This window comes from Sapajus apella, unplaced genomic scaffold (genome assembly GCF_009761245.1).
Source record: "Sapajus apella isolate SASKATOON/1434 unplaced genomic scaffold, GSC_monkey_1.0 scaffold35, whole genome shotgun sequence".
Taxonomy (NCBI): Eukaryota; Metazoa; Chordata; class Mammalia; order Primates; family Cebidae; genus Sapajus; species Sapajus apella.
In genome coordinates this window covers 6,917,947-6,934,357 of record NW_022436975.1, presented here as the reverse complement: position 1 = coordinate 6,934,357, position 16,411 = coordinate 6,917,947, and the positions used below count along the sequence as shown (strand labels likewise).

The window sequence follows — 16,411 nt, the reverse complement described above, 5'->3', positions numbered from 1 at the left end:
TTTGTCTTAATCTTTTGTGGATCTACCGCAAGTTTATTCTTTGTGGTTAACATAAGACTTGCATACAATATCTTATTTTCACATCCTACTTTAAGCAGATAATTTAAATTTAATTATCTATAAAAATGACACTTTTAACTCACATCTAACATTTTATGTTAATGATATTACAATTTATATTTTATGTATTCCATACCTAATAGCAAGTTATTGTTGTTATAGTTATTTTTAATACATGCTTTTTAACTTTTCTAGTAGAGTTGAAATGAGTTATGTATCACCATGATAAAAATTGAAAGAATTCTGCCTTTGAATATATATATTTATTTTTATAGCAAGTTTCATACATTCATATATTTTATGTTGTAATTAGCGTCCTTTCAACTTGATGAACTTCCTTTAGCATTTCTTGTAAGGAAGGTAAAGTTGTGATGAAGTCCTTCAGCTGTTTTATGGGAAGTCGTTATCTCTCCATTTCTGAAGGACAGGTTTGGTGGCTACAGTATTCTTGGTTTGCAGTTTTTTCTTTTAGTTTTTGAATATATGATCCCACTGTTTCCTGGCCTACAAGGGTTCTGGTAGAAATCCACTGATAGTCTTGTGGAGGCTCCACTGTATATGAAGAATCATTTTTTTCTTTCATTGCTTTCAAAATTCTATTTGTCTTTGACTTTTGACAATTTATTTATGATTTTCCTTGGGGTTCACAAATCTGAATGTCTATTTCTCTCCCCAAATTTATAAGGTTTTCAGGGAACATTTCTTTAAATAGGCTTTCTGTCCCTATCTTTCCTTCTTCTCCTTCTGAAATTTCCATAATGCATATATCGTTTCACTTGATGGTGTCCCATTAACTAATAACCTTTCTTCAGTCTTTTTAATTATCTTGTTCTTTTTGCTCCCCTGACTGACTATTTTCAAATGACCTGTCTTCATATTCACTGATTCTTTCTTCTTTGAGTCAAATGTTGAAGCTCTCTACTGAATTTTTCATTTTATTCATTGTATTCTTCAGCTTCAGAATTTTAATTTTAAGGATTTATATGTCCTTGTTGAACTTCCATAGTAGTTTTGATCATGCATTGCTTAGCTAACTTCATTTAGTTGTCTACCTGTTTTGTTCTTCCTGAAGTTCACTGAACTTGTTTAAAGGGATTAGTCTCAATTCCTTGTCAATCAGTTCCTAAATCTCCATTTCTCTAGGATCAATTATTGGGGATTTATTAGTTTTCTTTGGTAGTTTCATGTTACCATGACTCTTTGTGATCCTTATAGTCTTTGTGATCCTTATAGTGCCTATGCATTTAAGGAAGCGGTCAGGTCCTCCAGTCTTTACAGGTTCACTTTGGCAGGGAAAGACCTTTACCCATCAGCCTAGCCTGGGGTTTTCGACAGAGCAGCTGGTAGCATTCACAGGTAGGTGGGGCTTTTTGTCAAGATCTCTAATTGGGCAAGACGTCCGTGCATGCTCTGAAGTTGGTGGGACTACAAGGTGGTCTCTGCAACCAGTAGGTCTGCTGACCCACGTTGTGGTCAGGCAGAACTTCTGATTGGGCTCCTGGCAAAGTGGAACCACTGGCTGGGCTCCACATTTGCCTCTGGTTGGGCAGAGTTATAGGCTGCTTTCCCTGACCAGGCAGTGCTGCTGGTTGGCCTTATGATTAGGGAGGGCTATAAGCTGGGTTCCACAATCACCCCTAGTCAGAAACCTAACCTATGCTCTCTGGCCAGATAGTGCTCATGGCTGGTCTTCACATTCATGCAGGCTGAGCTCTGCAGTTGGGGTTAGCTGCAGCCTGGGCTCTGCAATTGGGAAGGGTCACAGGTTGTGTCCCACAGTGGGGCAGGGTTATTGGGTGGGTTGCCTGATCATGCAGAACTGTTGGCTGTGTTCCACAGTCAATGAGGACTTCTACTCTCAGGTTGGAAGACTCAGGTTGGAAGAATCTGTAGATTGTGCCCTGCGGTTTGGTGGGGCTATAGGCTGCACTCCATGATTGGGTGGGTTTGCTGTCTGGACTCCCTGCTCCATCAGGCTATGCTCCACAATTAAGCAAGGCCATAGGCTGGGTTTTATTGCCAGGTGGGGCTGTAGGCTAAACTTCACAGCTGAGAGGGGCCATAGACTGGGCTTCATGGTAGGCTGGATTGCTAGCCTAGCTCCCTGTTCAGGCAGGGACATAGGCTTGCCCTGTAGTTGCTCAAGGTCACTGGCTGGGCTGCCTTCCCTAGTGGAATCACAGGCTGGGTTCTATGTCCTAGCAGAGACCCTCTCTGGGCTTCTTGGTCAGGCAGGGCTACAGGATATGCTCCAGAGTCAGGCCGGGTTATTGGCTTGGCTCATTGCTCAGGCAGGGCTGTATGTTAGGCTCCATGGCTTGGCCTGACAACTGGCTTAGAACCAAGACAGGGAAAACTGCAGACTGCATTATCTGGTCAGAAAGTACCATTAGTTTTGCTCTATGGTTGAGCAGAGCCACTGACTAAGCTCTCTGATTAGTCAATGATAGTGATAACAGCAGGAATGCAGTGCTATGGCCAAGATCTGTGCACTGATTGCTGTGAGCCCTGCCATGCTTCTTTGTTCCTGGCTGACCACATATAATCTAGCCCTGCCAATTCCCCCAGTATACCCTGTAGAGGAAAGCAGAAGTGAGTTTTCCATCAAGCACCCCAAAATGTTGAAAAAGCTAGATGCCCATCTAGAACTAGCTTGGTATGATGCCTTGCCAGCCTGAGGGAAAGATGATGCAAAGTATAACTGCTTCTCTTAATGAGACTTTTTTGAGTTTCTGTGGGGTACATCAGTCTCACCCCCAGTTTATGGGGTTTTCACAAAGGCACTCTTCTCTGTAGATAATTGTTAGTTTGTCTTCCTTTGAGGAGTACTGAAGCTGAGAAAATCCTATTGTGTCATCTTGCTGACATAATCTGAACTGGGGTTTTTATTCCTGTAATTTATTATATATTTAAGGGAAGCACCATTACTAACTTTTCTTAATAAGTATTTGTAAGTGAAAATTTGGTGACCCAAAAGTAGAAGATGTCATTTTAAAAATATTTCTACTTTTGTAGCTAAGGAAAAAGTTTAAGCTAAATTATCCCTAGGATCTGCCATCCACAGGAATATCATGTAAACAAGGAACTGCTTAGTACCACCACTCCTAAACTTCTGAATAAAGTCAACGTAAAATATTACCAACCTCCAAGTTTTAGGATTCCTAAAAAAAGAAGGAAAGAAAGGAAAAGAAGATAAGGAAGAGGGCAAGAAGGAGGAGAGAAAAGAAAAAATATATAAAGAATAAAATCATAGAGTTGTGCCAAAACCAAAATGATATGCTAATACTCATTAGCTAATGGCTAATAGCTTGTAGGTCCACATGGACATCTAACCTTTAAACACTGAAAAGTCCCAGAAAAACACTCTTGATATTACACGCTCACTGCCTTGCTCTAGCTCAGCCAACCTAGCCTTGTTTTCTTATGTTCCTTCCTCCTACTCCAGCCTCCAGGCATTTCTACACATACCCCCATGCCAGCAATAGCCACCTACTAACCATATGCCAAGTTGCCTTCCTGCCTTCATTCATCTGAAAAATTATCTTAAACCCCATCCCATCAGGAAGTCTACCACAATTTGTAGGCAGGATCATAAGAGTCAGCCTAAGGAGAATAATGATGAGTGTTTTATGCTTTATATAAAGTGCACTGATGTTTAACTCTTTCAGTCTGCAGAGTTATATTATAAGGTATTGTTGCACTCATTTTACAAAGGAGGAAATTGAAGCCTACAAATGTTAAGTGCTTTACCCATGTTTCCTTATATAGCAAAGGGCAGAGTTGGAGCTCAAATATAGATCTTCTCATTGTTGCTGATATAAATTGTTTTTACAAAGGTAAAAATGTATTATCCATTTCTATTCTAAGGAGCATAAGGGATATTCAATGATTAGGCAAGTGCCTTAAGAGTTCACAATAAATATTAAACCTATTCATCTACAAAATTAATTGACTTTATACAATAGTAAATCAGAAGCAGAAAATGACTTTCTAGGAATGAATAGCATAAGCACTAACTTTTTCCAAGCAACAGAGAACACTATTTAGTGTTTCAATTTGCAAAAATGCAATGAAAAGCTCAACTAAATCTCTGGGCAGGTTTATAAGCAAAACATATTCAGATAAGATACACGGGATGCCTTTACGATTTCCTCGGAGTGAGAAGGTCCTCAAGAAAAATTCAATGATGGATGCCCCCAAGATAAAGCAGCCAATATTAAACAAATTCCAGCAAAGTCATTTTTATTAAATTTTCATGTTTTCAACAGATATTCATGAGTGTCTAGTGTATGTTAGGCAATGAACAGATTCAAGGGTTAGCAACTTAACTAGGTCTAGTCCCCCATTCTCTAGAAACTCCTCTCTGCCTACTCGCTCCAACTTTCTGCAGTAATGGACTTTTGCTCTTAATTTTGCGTTGGTTGTTTTCTTTAGGATGTCTCATTTCCTTGATCTTAGTTCTCAGTGATAGTCCAGGTGCAACCATAGAGCTGAACTCTATAGTCTATAGAGGGTAGATATCAAAATTGCTGCAAAGCTACTGACATCATTTTGTAAGCCCTTTTTGAAACTAGAATCCTCCTCTTTTTTGTAGTCCTACAATCAGGTTCCTCTTTAAGACCTATGATTGGGTCAGAAGAATATTACAGTTACCCTACGTTGTCACCTACCATATGACTCAGTTATATAAAAGGACATTTTTACTGTTCTGACAATAATAAGATAGTCAATGTCTCAAGAGCCACTTGGACGGTAGCTCTTACATTCCAAGGAGTTGGTCACATGACATAGGCTGAAACCCAAATTTATATTGGGCCAGTTTTATTTATCTTCAGCAGTTTATAGAAATCATGGAAGAGTTCATGGAGAAATAGAAAGTTCAATTAAAAATAACAAAATATGATCAAGATAAGAACAAAGCAGGACTTCTGAAATGGCATACTGAGGCTCTCCATAAATCCAGTGCTGGACAACAAAATTGCTGAAATGAAATTATCTAGAGCTCTGAAAATTAATTGAAGGCTTGTAACAACTTGAGGAGCATTTATTCAATGAAAACTACGAACATTGGTAGGAACATAAGAGTGTGTATTGTACCTTGATCTACTCTCTCCCACTCTCCCCAACTCCACCATAGTCTTGAAAATTGGCAACCTTGCAACCACGGTAACTATGAAAACCAACAATAAGGTGATCTACACCTAAACATAACGTAGTAAAATTGTTGAAAGCCAAAAACAAGCAGATAATCTTTAAAGCAGCAGAAAATAAACAACTTATTATATGTACAGGATCTTTAATAAGATTAACTCCTCACTTCTCATCAGAAACCATAAAGGCCATAAAGAAGTGGAATGACACAAAGTGCTGAAAAAAACCTGTCAACCAAGACTTATATATGTAAATTAAGACTTTATCAGATAAACAAAAATAGAGAATTCATCACTAGCAGACCTGCCCTACAAGAAATACCAAAGGGAACTCTTCAGGCTGATTTGAAAGGACACTAAAAGGTAACATAAATCCATATCAGCAAGAAAGTTAAAAGATAACTCAAAAATGGGAGAAAAAATTGTAAAACATATATGTGATAATAGATCATATTCAGAATACATAAAGAACTCTTAAACTCATTAATAAAAAGACAAATAATCCAATTAAAAATGAGCAGAGCATTGCTTCTCAGCCTTTTGGCAAAGATCAAGTATAAAAATGGACAAGTCATTTGAGTAGATATTTTTCCAGTGAAAACACACCAATGGCCAATAAGCATATGAAAAGGTGTTCAATGTCATTCGTCATTAAGGAAATACATAGCAAAATCACAATAAGATATCACTTCACATCCACTAGGATGGTTAGAACAAGAAAGCAGATAAAGCAAATGTTGATAAGGATGTGTATAAAAATGGAACCTTGTACATTGCTGGTAGAAATGTAAAAATGGTGCAGCTACTTTGGAAAACAGTTTGGCATTTCCTCAAAGTGTTACGCATATGATTCAGAAATTCTACTCCTAAGTATATACCCAAGTTTATGTATGAAATGATATACACATAGTGAAATGATAACATGTTCACACAAAAACTTGTACATAGATGTTCATAGCTGCATTGTTCCTGACAGCTGAAAGTGAAAACAAATCAAATCTGTATCAACTGATAAATGGATAAATAAAATGTGGTTCATCCATATATATAATAGGATATTATTTAGCCATAAAACAGAGTAAAGTACTGATACATGCTACAACACTGATTACACCCAAAAGCATTCTTTACGCTAAGCAAAAGAAGTCAGACACAAAGACTCCATGTTGCATGAGTCCATTTAAATGAAGTGTCCAGAACAGGCAAATGTATAGAGATAGAGGGTAGATTACTAGTTTTCTGAAGCTGGGAGAGAGGAAAACAGAAAGTTTCTGCTAATGGGTACTGCACTTCTTTTTAGAGTGATAAAAATGTTCTAAAATTAGATTGTGGTGATTGTTTAGTACATTCACAAGGTTTTACACTTTATACACTTTAAATGGGTGAATGTTAATTATCCTGATTTGATCATTATACAATATATGTATGTATTGGAATATCACAGTGTATCCCCAAAATATATACAACTATGTGTCAATTAAAAACAAAACTTTAAAACATAAAAAAATTAAAAATGGATGAATTTTATGATATGAATGCTAGGGTGAATTATATTGCAAACAAGCACTTTTAATAAAAAGAAATGAAGACAACTTCCATTGATCCACAGTCATGTACTCTAACTTTCACAAAGAAATTGATAAATTTTAATTAAAATTATTAAATATGTTATATGGCAAAAATAGGTAACATGATTTGGGATGTAGTAATGATTTAATGACCATTAAAATTTACCAGTTGTTTACTATGTCTTTGCAGGCAATGTGTTATGTAAATCAGATATTTTTACAAAGTAGTTTGTCAAAATGGATCAAGAACAATACCATTTCTTAGAATTTGTCATAAGAAAATAGGTAGCTTTGGTTTAAAAAAAAAAGACGAAGAAGAAAGCTAAGGTTAAAAGTATGTTCAGCCAGGTGCAGTGGCCTAGCACTTTGGGAGGCCAAGCAGGGTGGATCACAAGGTCCGGAGTTTGAGACCAGCCTGGCCAAGTAGAGATGGTGAAACCCCCATCTCTACTAAAAATACAAAAATTAGCCGAGGATGGTGGCATACACCTGTAACCCCAGCTACTCAGGAGGCTGAGGCAGAAGAATCGTTTGAATCTGGGAGGTGGAGGTTACCCTGAGCCAAGATCATGCCACTGCACTCCAGCCCGGGTGACAGAGTGAGACTCCATCAAAAAAAACGTATGTTCATTGCAGCATTATTTGTAATAGTAAAAATTTGGAAGCCATTTAAATGTCCAACGACACCAAAGTGTTCTATTTATCCGTAGTATATAACTTGGTATTTAATCAATAAAAATTGTAAATAGGAAGACTATGTAGCTCCTTGCATAAATGGCAATATTGTATGTAAAACAGGTTGCTACAAAATTGCCTATGTAATACAATCTCAACAGCAAACATTTATTGAGCATTTCAGACACTACACAAAGGATTAATTTAATCCTCATTCTAACCCCTCTGAAGTAAAGATTATTGAGGAAAGTGAGGCACAGAAAGGTTAAATCACATGTCCAGGTCACCATGCTTTAAATGGCAAAGTCAGCATTTGAATCTTGACCCTTTGAGTCTTTAGCCCATATCTTAGTCATTAGGCTGCACCACCTTTCCATCATGCCATCATGCTCCATCATACGTGTTAGTGTGCTTGTGGAAAATGTGTGGACAGATATTCAAACATGGAAATACTCAACAACAGGATTGGTAGTAAATTTTTCCACTATATTTTTTAATGTTCTAAAATGCATGTACCTTTTTGCCTCTATACTAATAAAAAATGAGGAAGAAACAAAAATCTTACGTCCCTGTTGTTATTACTGTTTCCCAGCTCCCGTGGGATAAAACATTCCATGTATACCAAGAAAATTTAATGCAAATGTATACCGAAAGAACAACAAAAAATCACTCTGTTTCCTCTTTGGGAATGTATATCACAATATATCTTAGCAAACAAGTTATAGCCATATCATTTTTACCTTGAATATATCTGCAGTGTTAGGGTTAAACAGCTGGTGTTTCCCAGATCCCAAAATAATAGGACCTGAACATTTTGTTTCTCCATAGACATAAAGGAACACTGTTGCTGTGGTGCCAGCATTTTCAAGATCTCCAGTGACAATAGTCACCTTCCAGTCTCCATCTGTAAAGGAAAACAGAAATTAATATACAATGATAGAGGAAAAACATATTAACATTAGGAAAATAAGGATTCCTACTAAATCTACGTGGTTATGAAATGAATAGCTTGTGAAATCAAGTACTACAATAATTGCTTATCATGGATTTCCTCCTTGCATGCTAGCATATGAAAAAAGTTTGGGAAATATTGTAGCTTCGTTACAAAACAAAATAGCAGTGGGCTTTTGAGAACAATACATATTTTGGGCAAAACAACAAAGTTGGAGGCATTTAGCACTAAGTGTTTAGTTGAAATACTTAGGAGTTTATTTAGACAAATAACTCAAATTTGGGGATGGGAATGGATGTCAGGCATCCTGATAGCCTGATGTTAAGGCATCGCCTGTGCTAGAGGAGAATCTCATCAAGCTGGATTAGTAACAGTTTGGTGATCCTAGCAGAAAAATGCTAAGGATGTAAGAGACATAAAAACAAGGCAAAAAAGAGCTTTCTTTTTCATGAAAAATTGCCAGAGTTCCCTGAGAGTTGGAACAAACCAACAAGTAAGGTGGAAAATGCTGTACCAGATAAATAGGTCCTGGCAAAAAGAGTTGGGCTTGGGGAAGGAGGATGAAGAAAAGACACATTTGAAATAGGGAAAGGCAATGCATCATGCAAGCAGACGAGATCATCGAGCTTCCTGCTGCGGTGATGCTGAGAGCACAGAAAGGCTGAGACAAGCAGAGCGTGACAGGAACAACTTTGAAAAACATCTATGAGTTGTTTTACGGTTGGCTTAGTTAGGAAGACAAAATAAGTCTTCATTTTATTATTTTGTGTACTTCTTTGGGAAACTACACCATCAACCTGCAGCAGTGAATCCCTCTTACCCTGAGTCCCCACCACACAGCAGGCACAGCAAAGGACAAAGTCCTGCCAGTGAGAACTCTGTGCAGGGCGTGCACCTCCACTCATCACAGTCTGTCCCTGGAGTGCACAGGCAATCTGAAGATGTTGTTACTGTTGTTTTCCAAGTCTCCATAAACCTACTACCTTGTGAGCATTTTTCATATTTCCAAAATGTGATTAAAACCACACTACTCTGCCTGCCAAGTTCTCAGCAATTCTTCCATTAAGATGTGATTTTCTTTTTAAAACAAGAATACTGTCCACCACCCGCCACTGACTGTATATCAACTGAAACATCATTTAAAGATCTCTAAACAGTTTGGTGAAACTTACATTGAGAAAATTTTGCATAATGTCATCTTTGTTCAGAAAGATGGAGCCAGTACCTCAGTGCCAAAGCCAAAGGGCAGCAGAACTCAAAAGGGTGCACTCTGCTACTTCTACCTTGCAGCCAGCCGGCTTGCAGGAGCCACAGTTCGTGTGGGAAAATAAGAAAGATGCAAATCTAAAACTATAATCCCATTGAGAATCCTGTCATAATTTAATTCTGACAGAAAACCTCACACCTGTGCTTTGATGCATACTTCAAGAAGTTAAAGGATCTCTTTCCTTTTTGTAGGTCTTCTTTCTTATCTCATCCTTACCTCCTTCCCTGGTCATCTGGGCCTGCTCTCATGCTATCATGGGGAGAGGGACAGGAGTAAGTTTGCATAGAGGCTTGGTGTCTTGTTTACTGAAATAGAGGCAAATAGCAAGAAACCACTGATTCATATAATATGTCTGTGTTCCTCCTTTCTGGAATTAGCATGTCACCATGACATAGGCCTTAAGGGTGGAATAACTAATGAAACATCTTCTGCAGTTATTTTTATTCACTTTTGAGTTTTCCTAAGCATATTTTTTCTTTTCTGAAACTGGAAAATAATAAATTTTACATGTCATGCTTTAAAAATCTAATCACTTAACTTATCTAAGAATGTTTCACTACCTAAAATACAAAATAGTTGAGAACAGTTGTAGAAAATAACATAGAGGAACATTCTGAGTCTATATTTAAATTAAAAGTTCCACTGCCCTCTGAAATAAATTTATTTATAACAGGGCTAAAAATGTGCTTACAGTCTCTGTATTGCTTGTATACATGCCAAAATTACAAGTATTTGTCTGTAATTTTCTATTGCAAAACCTTTTTCACCAAAAAAATCAAAAGAATACAACTTCAGATATTTTATCTATATGTTTCTTTTTCTTTGCCTTATAGCTGTTGTCTATTCAACCCCAAGGACTAATATCAAAAAAATGTTGTCATCTGGTAATCCTTTTGGAAAATCACTTCTATTAGAGCTTTCAAAAGATAAAAGAAAATTCCATGTAATTGAAGGCTAAATATTTATCTTGCATTTACCAATGTTTTGAAAGGTTTATAAAAAGTTTGCTGACTATGCAATAAGTCGTTACTGACAATCTACCTCACACTGCGCCCTTTCATTCTCTTTTCCAAGCTTAAATTGAGACATACTATAAAAATGTCTTTCATTTAAATAAACCCTACTGTAGATAAAAGAAAATTTTCTTGGAAACCACATCCTTAAAAGGCTTTTCTTTTGTGTTAAAAATACTTTTAAAGTAGTTTAGATATACTGTATGATCTCCAAATATTTCATAATAAATTTGGATTTCTTCTCAACAATGAAGTAAAGCCTAACAGGATCTTCCACTTTTACAATGAGAAGTATGTGCTCTGCCACTTCCATTCTCATGTAACTAGGTACAATCAGTATACGTACAACTGACCTGGACAATTCCAAACTTCAGCCTACAGTTGTTCCTCAGTATCTGTGGAGGATTGGTTCCAGAAACTCCCATAGATACCAACACCAATAGATACTCAAGTCCCTGATATACAATGGTGTAGTATTTCCGTATAACCCACACACATCCTTTACATACTTTAAATCATGTCTAGATTACCTCTAATACCTAATACAATGTAAATACAATGTAAATAATTGTAATGTATCTTTTAGGTAATAATGACCAAAAAAAAAAAAAGTCTGTATGTGTTCAGTACAGACACAACCTTCCTTCTTAAAAATAGTTTTATTTGGTGTTGGCTGAATCCACAAATGTGGAACATCAACTGTAATGCAGGCCAACAACTGGAATTAAATTAATATCTGTTGGCAAGTTGACTTACAGATGCTGTGTCCACATTATGCACAAGCATTGTGTTTAACATTCCAGAGACTGTAAGGGAACATGTGAGCTCAATGATCAAACCAAACTCGACACTGTTAATACATCTTACCTAGTACGGAATTTACTAATGATTCACTAGCAAGACACAGGATAAGCATTCTTCCCTTGCAGAGATCACAGTCCAGGGGTTGACAAACTATGGCCCATGGTTCAAATCCAGCCTGCCACCTGTTTTGTAATTAAGTCTCATTGGAACAAAGCCATGCTCATTTGTTTATGTATCATACATGGGTGCTTTCACACTACAACAGCAGAGCTGAGTAGTGCGGCAGACCATGTGCCTGAAAGGCCTAACCCACGCTCATCAGCTGGCAGCATCTCTTCAGATGTCTGCAACTGCAACACTAACGTTGTGTGAGAAGCTCCAAGCAAAAAATCACCTCGCTGAGCCACATCAACCCACTGAAGGTGAAAGATAATAATAAATTATTGTTTTAAGCCACTGAGTTTGGGGGTGGTTTTTCACACAGCAATAGATAACCAGAACAGCTGCTGAAAGCATTTCACAGATAAGGGCTCTCTATTATCTTCTTACTTATAAATACCATTAGCATTTTTATCAGGATGTCTAGTTATTAGCATGTATGCAAGGGGATTTGACTGAGTCACCTCTTTCATGTATCCCAGGTAGAGGTAAAAAATAGATTGCAGACCTGTCATTAACTGTTTCCTTCCCAACGTTTTCTTACCAATTGGAAGTGTATTCTCAGGAAAGCATGGGAGAGTTATTTTGGTGGGCAAAGTTCCTACAGCTAGTGAAGTTCAATAGCCCTTCCTTAGATCATAACATTTTTTTCTTTACCTAATTCTGTGTATTCTGTTACAGGGGTTACATACATTTGACTTTGTAGTTCAGAAAATTAACCCTGTTGTTGAATATAGAAACATCTGTGTCTAGACATGTTTTCAGTTACTTGGCAACTACTCACTGAATACTCAAAGAAAAGCAGAGAGGATGCATGTAAATTAAGCTTTTACATGCAATTAGTAGTTGGGCATACTGACACACATCTGCTTAAGTCGCTGCAGTGCAATCATAAAAACGATAGGACAGTCTGCTTTGCCTCATTGGACAGCAAACGTGGTCGCATGACTCTTACTCTGACAGAGTAGGACATAGGAAGATTCAGTGAAAGCAAAAAAACCTAGTCTCTCTGCAGACTGCAGCCTCTCATTTCCCTGTCTATAATAATCAGGGGTAGATTGAGACAGCCCAAAAAGACCAAGAGCCCTGTGCATGAAAGGTCTGTTTGGCTCTTACTTGGAGAAGCTGAGTGTTGTGGCAGGGAAAAAATGGAGGAGAACTGCAGGTGACTTGGGGGGATAAAGCTCAAAAGTTGAATAGATCCACCCCCACAAAAGCCCTGTGAGAATCCCCCAGATTTTAGGTGGTGAGGAGAGGTCAGAATAAACAAAACTCTCTCTGTCCTTACATCCATGCCGACGTAACATTACATATAGGATGGTATGCCTGTCAAATGTTTAATCTAGCTCTTTATAATATTGATGCCCACTGCCCATAACACCCACCTCCAAGTAGCCACTGGCCCCTCTACAGCCTCCCTCTCACACAGTGACATTCCCTGTGCCAACCTTCAGCTATCCCGAAAGCCTCCTTTCTTCCTCCAGGACTTGGACTAAAATCTTTCAGCCAAAATGTCCTCTCTTTCACCTCTCTCTTCTCTTATTTGGTGAACATCTTAGTTCAAAGGTCACCTTCTCTAAGAAGCATTAGTAAACATTCCTCCCTGTAGCCAGAATGAACCACCCTCCCTCTCATGCCTATACTGGACCCTGGCACACTTCAATCTTTGGACATGCAAACAAGTGCCTTGACAAATCTGGACACTCCCCGCCCAGATTGTAAGCCCCAGAAGGGCAAATTTTGGCCTCAAATGTCTCTGTATTCCCAGTGCCTAGTATAATACTTAGCACATAATAGCCTTTCAGAAAATGAATAGGTGATTTATAAAACGTTTTAGGATACATTAAAATGTATTTTGAAATGTTTCCTTCCCAACATTTTGCCCCAACGTTTTGAATATCTTGAAGGATACTCAAGATACTATTAAGATTGTTTCAGCACAATATATATTTTTAATTAACAAAAAACAAGTCCTTCTAATTATGTGTCATTGGTGTCATTTTTCATACAAAGGACAAGGACATTGTTATTTGCCTCATAATTGATCTTATTAGCACAAAGATAATGGAAACAAATATTGACCTTGTATGATCCACATTTTCAAGGTCATGTAAATATATTTAAATGAGATTCAGCAAAGATACTGTAAACAAGACAGATTACTTTATTCTAATTTTTATTAATTTTATCTCCAAATAATTCTATGTATATAAATTCACTGGTCCTTCAAAATATAACCTCATAAGAGGATCATGAGGATTTTTTGAATTTTTAAGTGCTTTGCAAATATTTTTATTCTTTCAAGAGACAAATATCATTAATCCTATTATACATGTAAAGCAATAGAGAAATTCTGTACTGACTACCACAGGAGTCGGGACAAATTTGACACAGAATTAGAAACAGTTATGCTTCCTAGAATAAAATGGTTTCAAACAGTGCTCAATTTTCTCCACTTTAAGTCCAGAAAACAACCATAAAATATTATCAGAAATGAATCTGTTACCTATTTTATCTTGATATTGGTCTAGGATGAATCTCTTGTTATTCTTGTGATTATTTACCACCTATTATTGTATGATGTAGTAAAGGACACTCCACTTTACAGGGCTGAATAGAGAAAACCAAGAAGAGTGACAGAGTCAGCCTACAGGGTGAGAAGTGCTTGCTCTCGTCCAAACACGTGCACAGTGGGACTACAGCCGCGGCGCTCAAGACACAAGTGAAAATACAGTTTAAAAGCTAATGTTTTTGGATACATAAGATGTACCAGGTGCTGGCAAGGTGCTTTATGGATATTATTTAATTCTCACAATGATCCTAAAAGTTTCTACTATTACCTACATTTTTAGGAAAGAAACCGAGGCACAAAGAAACACAGCGATTTCCCAAGCCATGCAGTGGGTAAGTGGTGCAGTCAGGATTCAGAATCTGTGCTGCTAATCAGAACACTCAGCAGCCTCCTGCATGTGACAGCTTGTTGTTTTCACGATTCAGGTAGGACAATTACACTTCAGTGCAGCTGACCATGCATCCCCTGCCTCTCTGTTTAGGACATTCAACTGCACCTCAAATCTTGACCCTTAACAGGGAGGAGAGTGTGACAGTTAAATATCAAATTCTTGCCAGGTGCCCTAGGTTCCCTGTGACCATTTTGACCTGGATTCTAACAGCTCAGCTTTGGCATTTCCACCTTGTCCTCATGCCAAATTCCCTTCCAGTGTGTCCTTGATACTTCCTGCCAAACCTCTTCCACATCCCATTGCCTCTTTAATCACCCACCTTATCTTGGCTTACATGGAAACCTTGACTTGCCTTCCTTTGACTACAGTCATCCCTTGGTGTTTCAGGGAGATTAGGTCCAGGACTCCCCTCATATCAAAATGCAAAGATGCTCATGTTCCTTATAGAAAATGGCATAGTTGGTCAAGAATAGTAGCTTACATCGTAATCCCAGTGCTTTGGCAGGCCAAGGTGGGTGGATCAAGCCCAGCCTGGGCAATACAGTGAGATCTTGTCGCCACAAATTTTTTTTTGAAAAATTAGCTGAGCATGGTGTCATATGCCTGTAGTCCCAGCTACACAGGAAGCAGAGGCAAGAGGATCCCTTGAGGCCAAGAGGTCAAGGCTGCAGTGAGCTATGATCATTCCACTGTACTCCAGCCTAGGTGACAGAGCAAAACCCTGTCTTTAAAAGATAAACTAACCAAACAAAAACTACAAAATGGCACAATATTTGCATATAGCCTATGCACATCCTCCCATATACATCAAATCTTTAGATTACTTAAAACAAATATAGTATAAATGCTATGTAAATAGTTGTTAATATTTTTAAAATTGTATTACTTTCTGTTGTTATATTATTATTTTTTATTGTTTGGGTTTTTTCTGGAACTTTTCGATCTGTGGTTGATGGAATCTGGGGATATAGGACCTGCAGATACAGAAAGCTGACTGCATTTGCTAACAATTCCCGAGTGTGTTGTGTCCCAACATCCTAAGCAATAAACTAGGTTCAGATCTACTTTCAGACCCACATTACTGTATACTGATCATTAGGAGAGCAATTCATGATCCTCAATATATTTAGAATCCAAGTCTTGTCCTACATATGCAGGTCTATGTGAGCCTATCCACTACCAATACTACTGCTCTCACTATCTATTCCGGCATAACAAACCATCCTAAAACTTAATGGCACAAAACAAAGACAGTCACTTCTTATGCCATTGAAACTACAGCTTGGTTCAGGCTTGGCATGGAAGGATTATCTCTGCTCCACATAGTATCAACTGGGGCAGTTCAACTGCAGCCAGGAGGATTTGCTTCCAAGATAGCTCTCTTAATGTGACTGGCAAGGCGGTGCTGGCTGCAAGCACAGCCAGGTGTCAGAGCAATGGCCTTTGTTCCTTTCCATGCAGACTTCTCCATGTGGTCCAGGCTTTCTCACAGGACAGTGGCTGGATTCCAAAGACTAACATTCCCAGAAAGTGAGCCACACAGGAGTGGTATCATCTTTTGACCTAATAGTATACAGCAAAAATGTCACTTATTATCATTTCTGCTTTGCACAATTAGTCAAGGCAGTTTCAAATGTCTGCCCAGGCTGAGTCCACCTTTTGATGAGTTCAGAAGAGCACAGAAAATGCTGTAGTTGCAGACATTTTTAGCAGTCTCCCACATTCTCCTTCCCAGACTTTTCTGTCTCCACATGTCTCTGCACACTTTTCCAGCAGAACCACTATTTTCTAGGTCAGCAG

At 38.0% G+C, this 16,411-nt stretch overlaps 1 protein-coding gene across 1 annotated transcript in view; it reads right to left on the bottom strand.

Moving 5' to 3' along the window:
* RP1 (RP1 axonemal microtubule associated) overlaps positions 1-16,411 on the bottom strand; it is a 310,814-nt gene that overhangs the window by 84,214 nt on the left and 210,189 nt on the right. Inside the window, exon 26 of the mRNA XM_032296101.1 lies at positions 8,194-8,357. Coding sequence (XP_032151992.1) covers positions 8,194-8,357 — 164 coding nt within the window. The remainder of the gene's footprint in view (positions 1-8,193; positions 8,358-16,411) is intronic.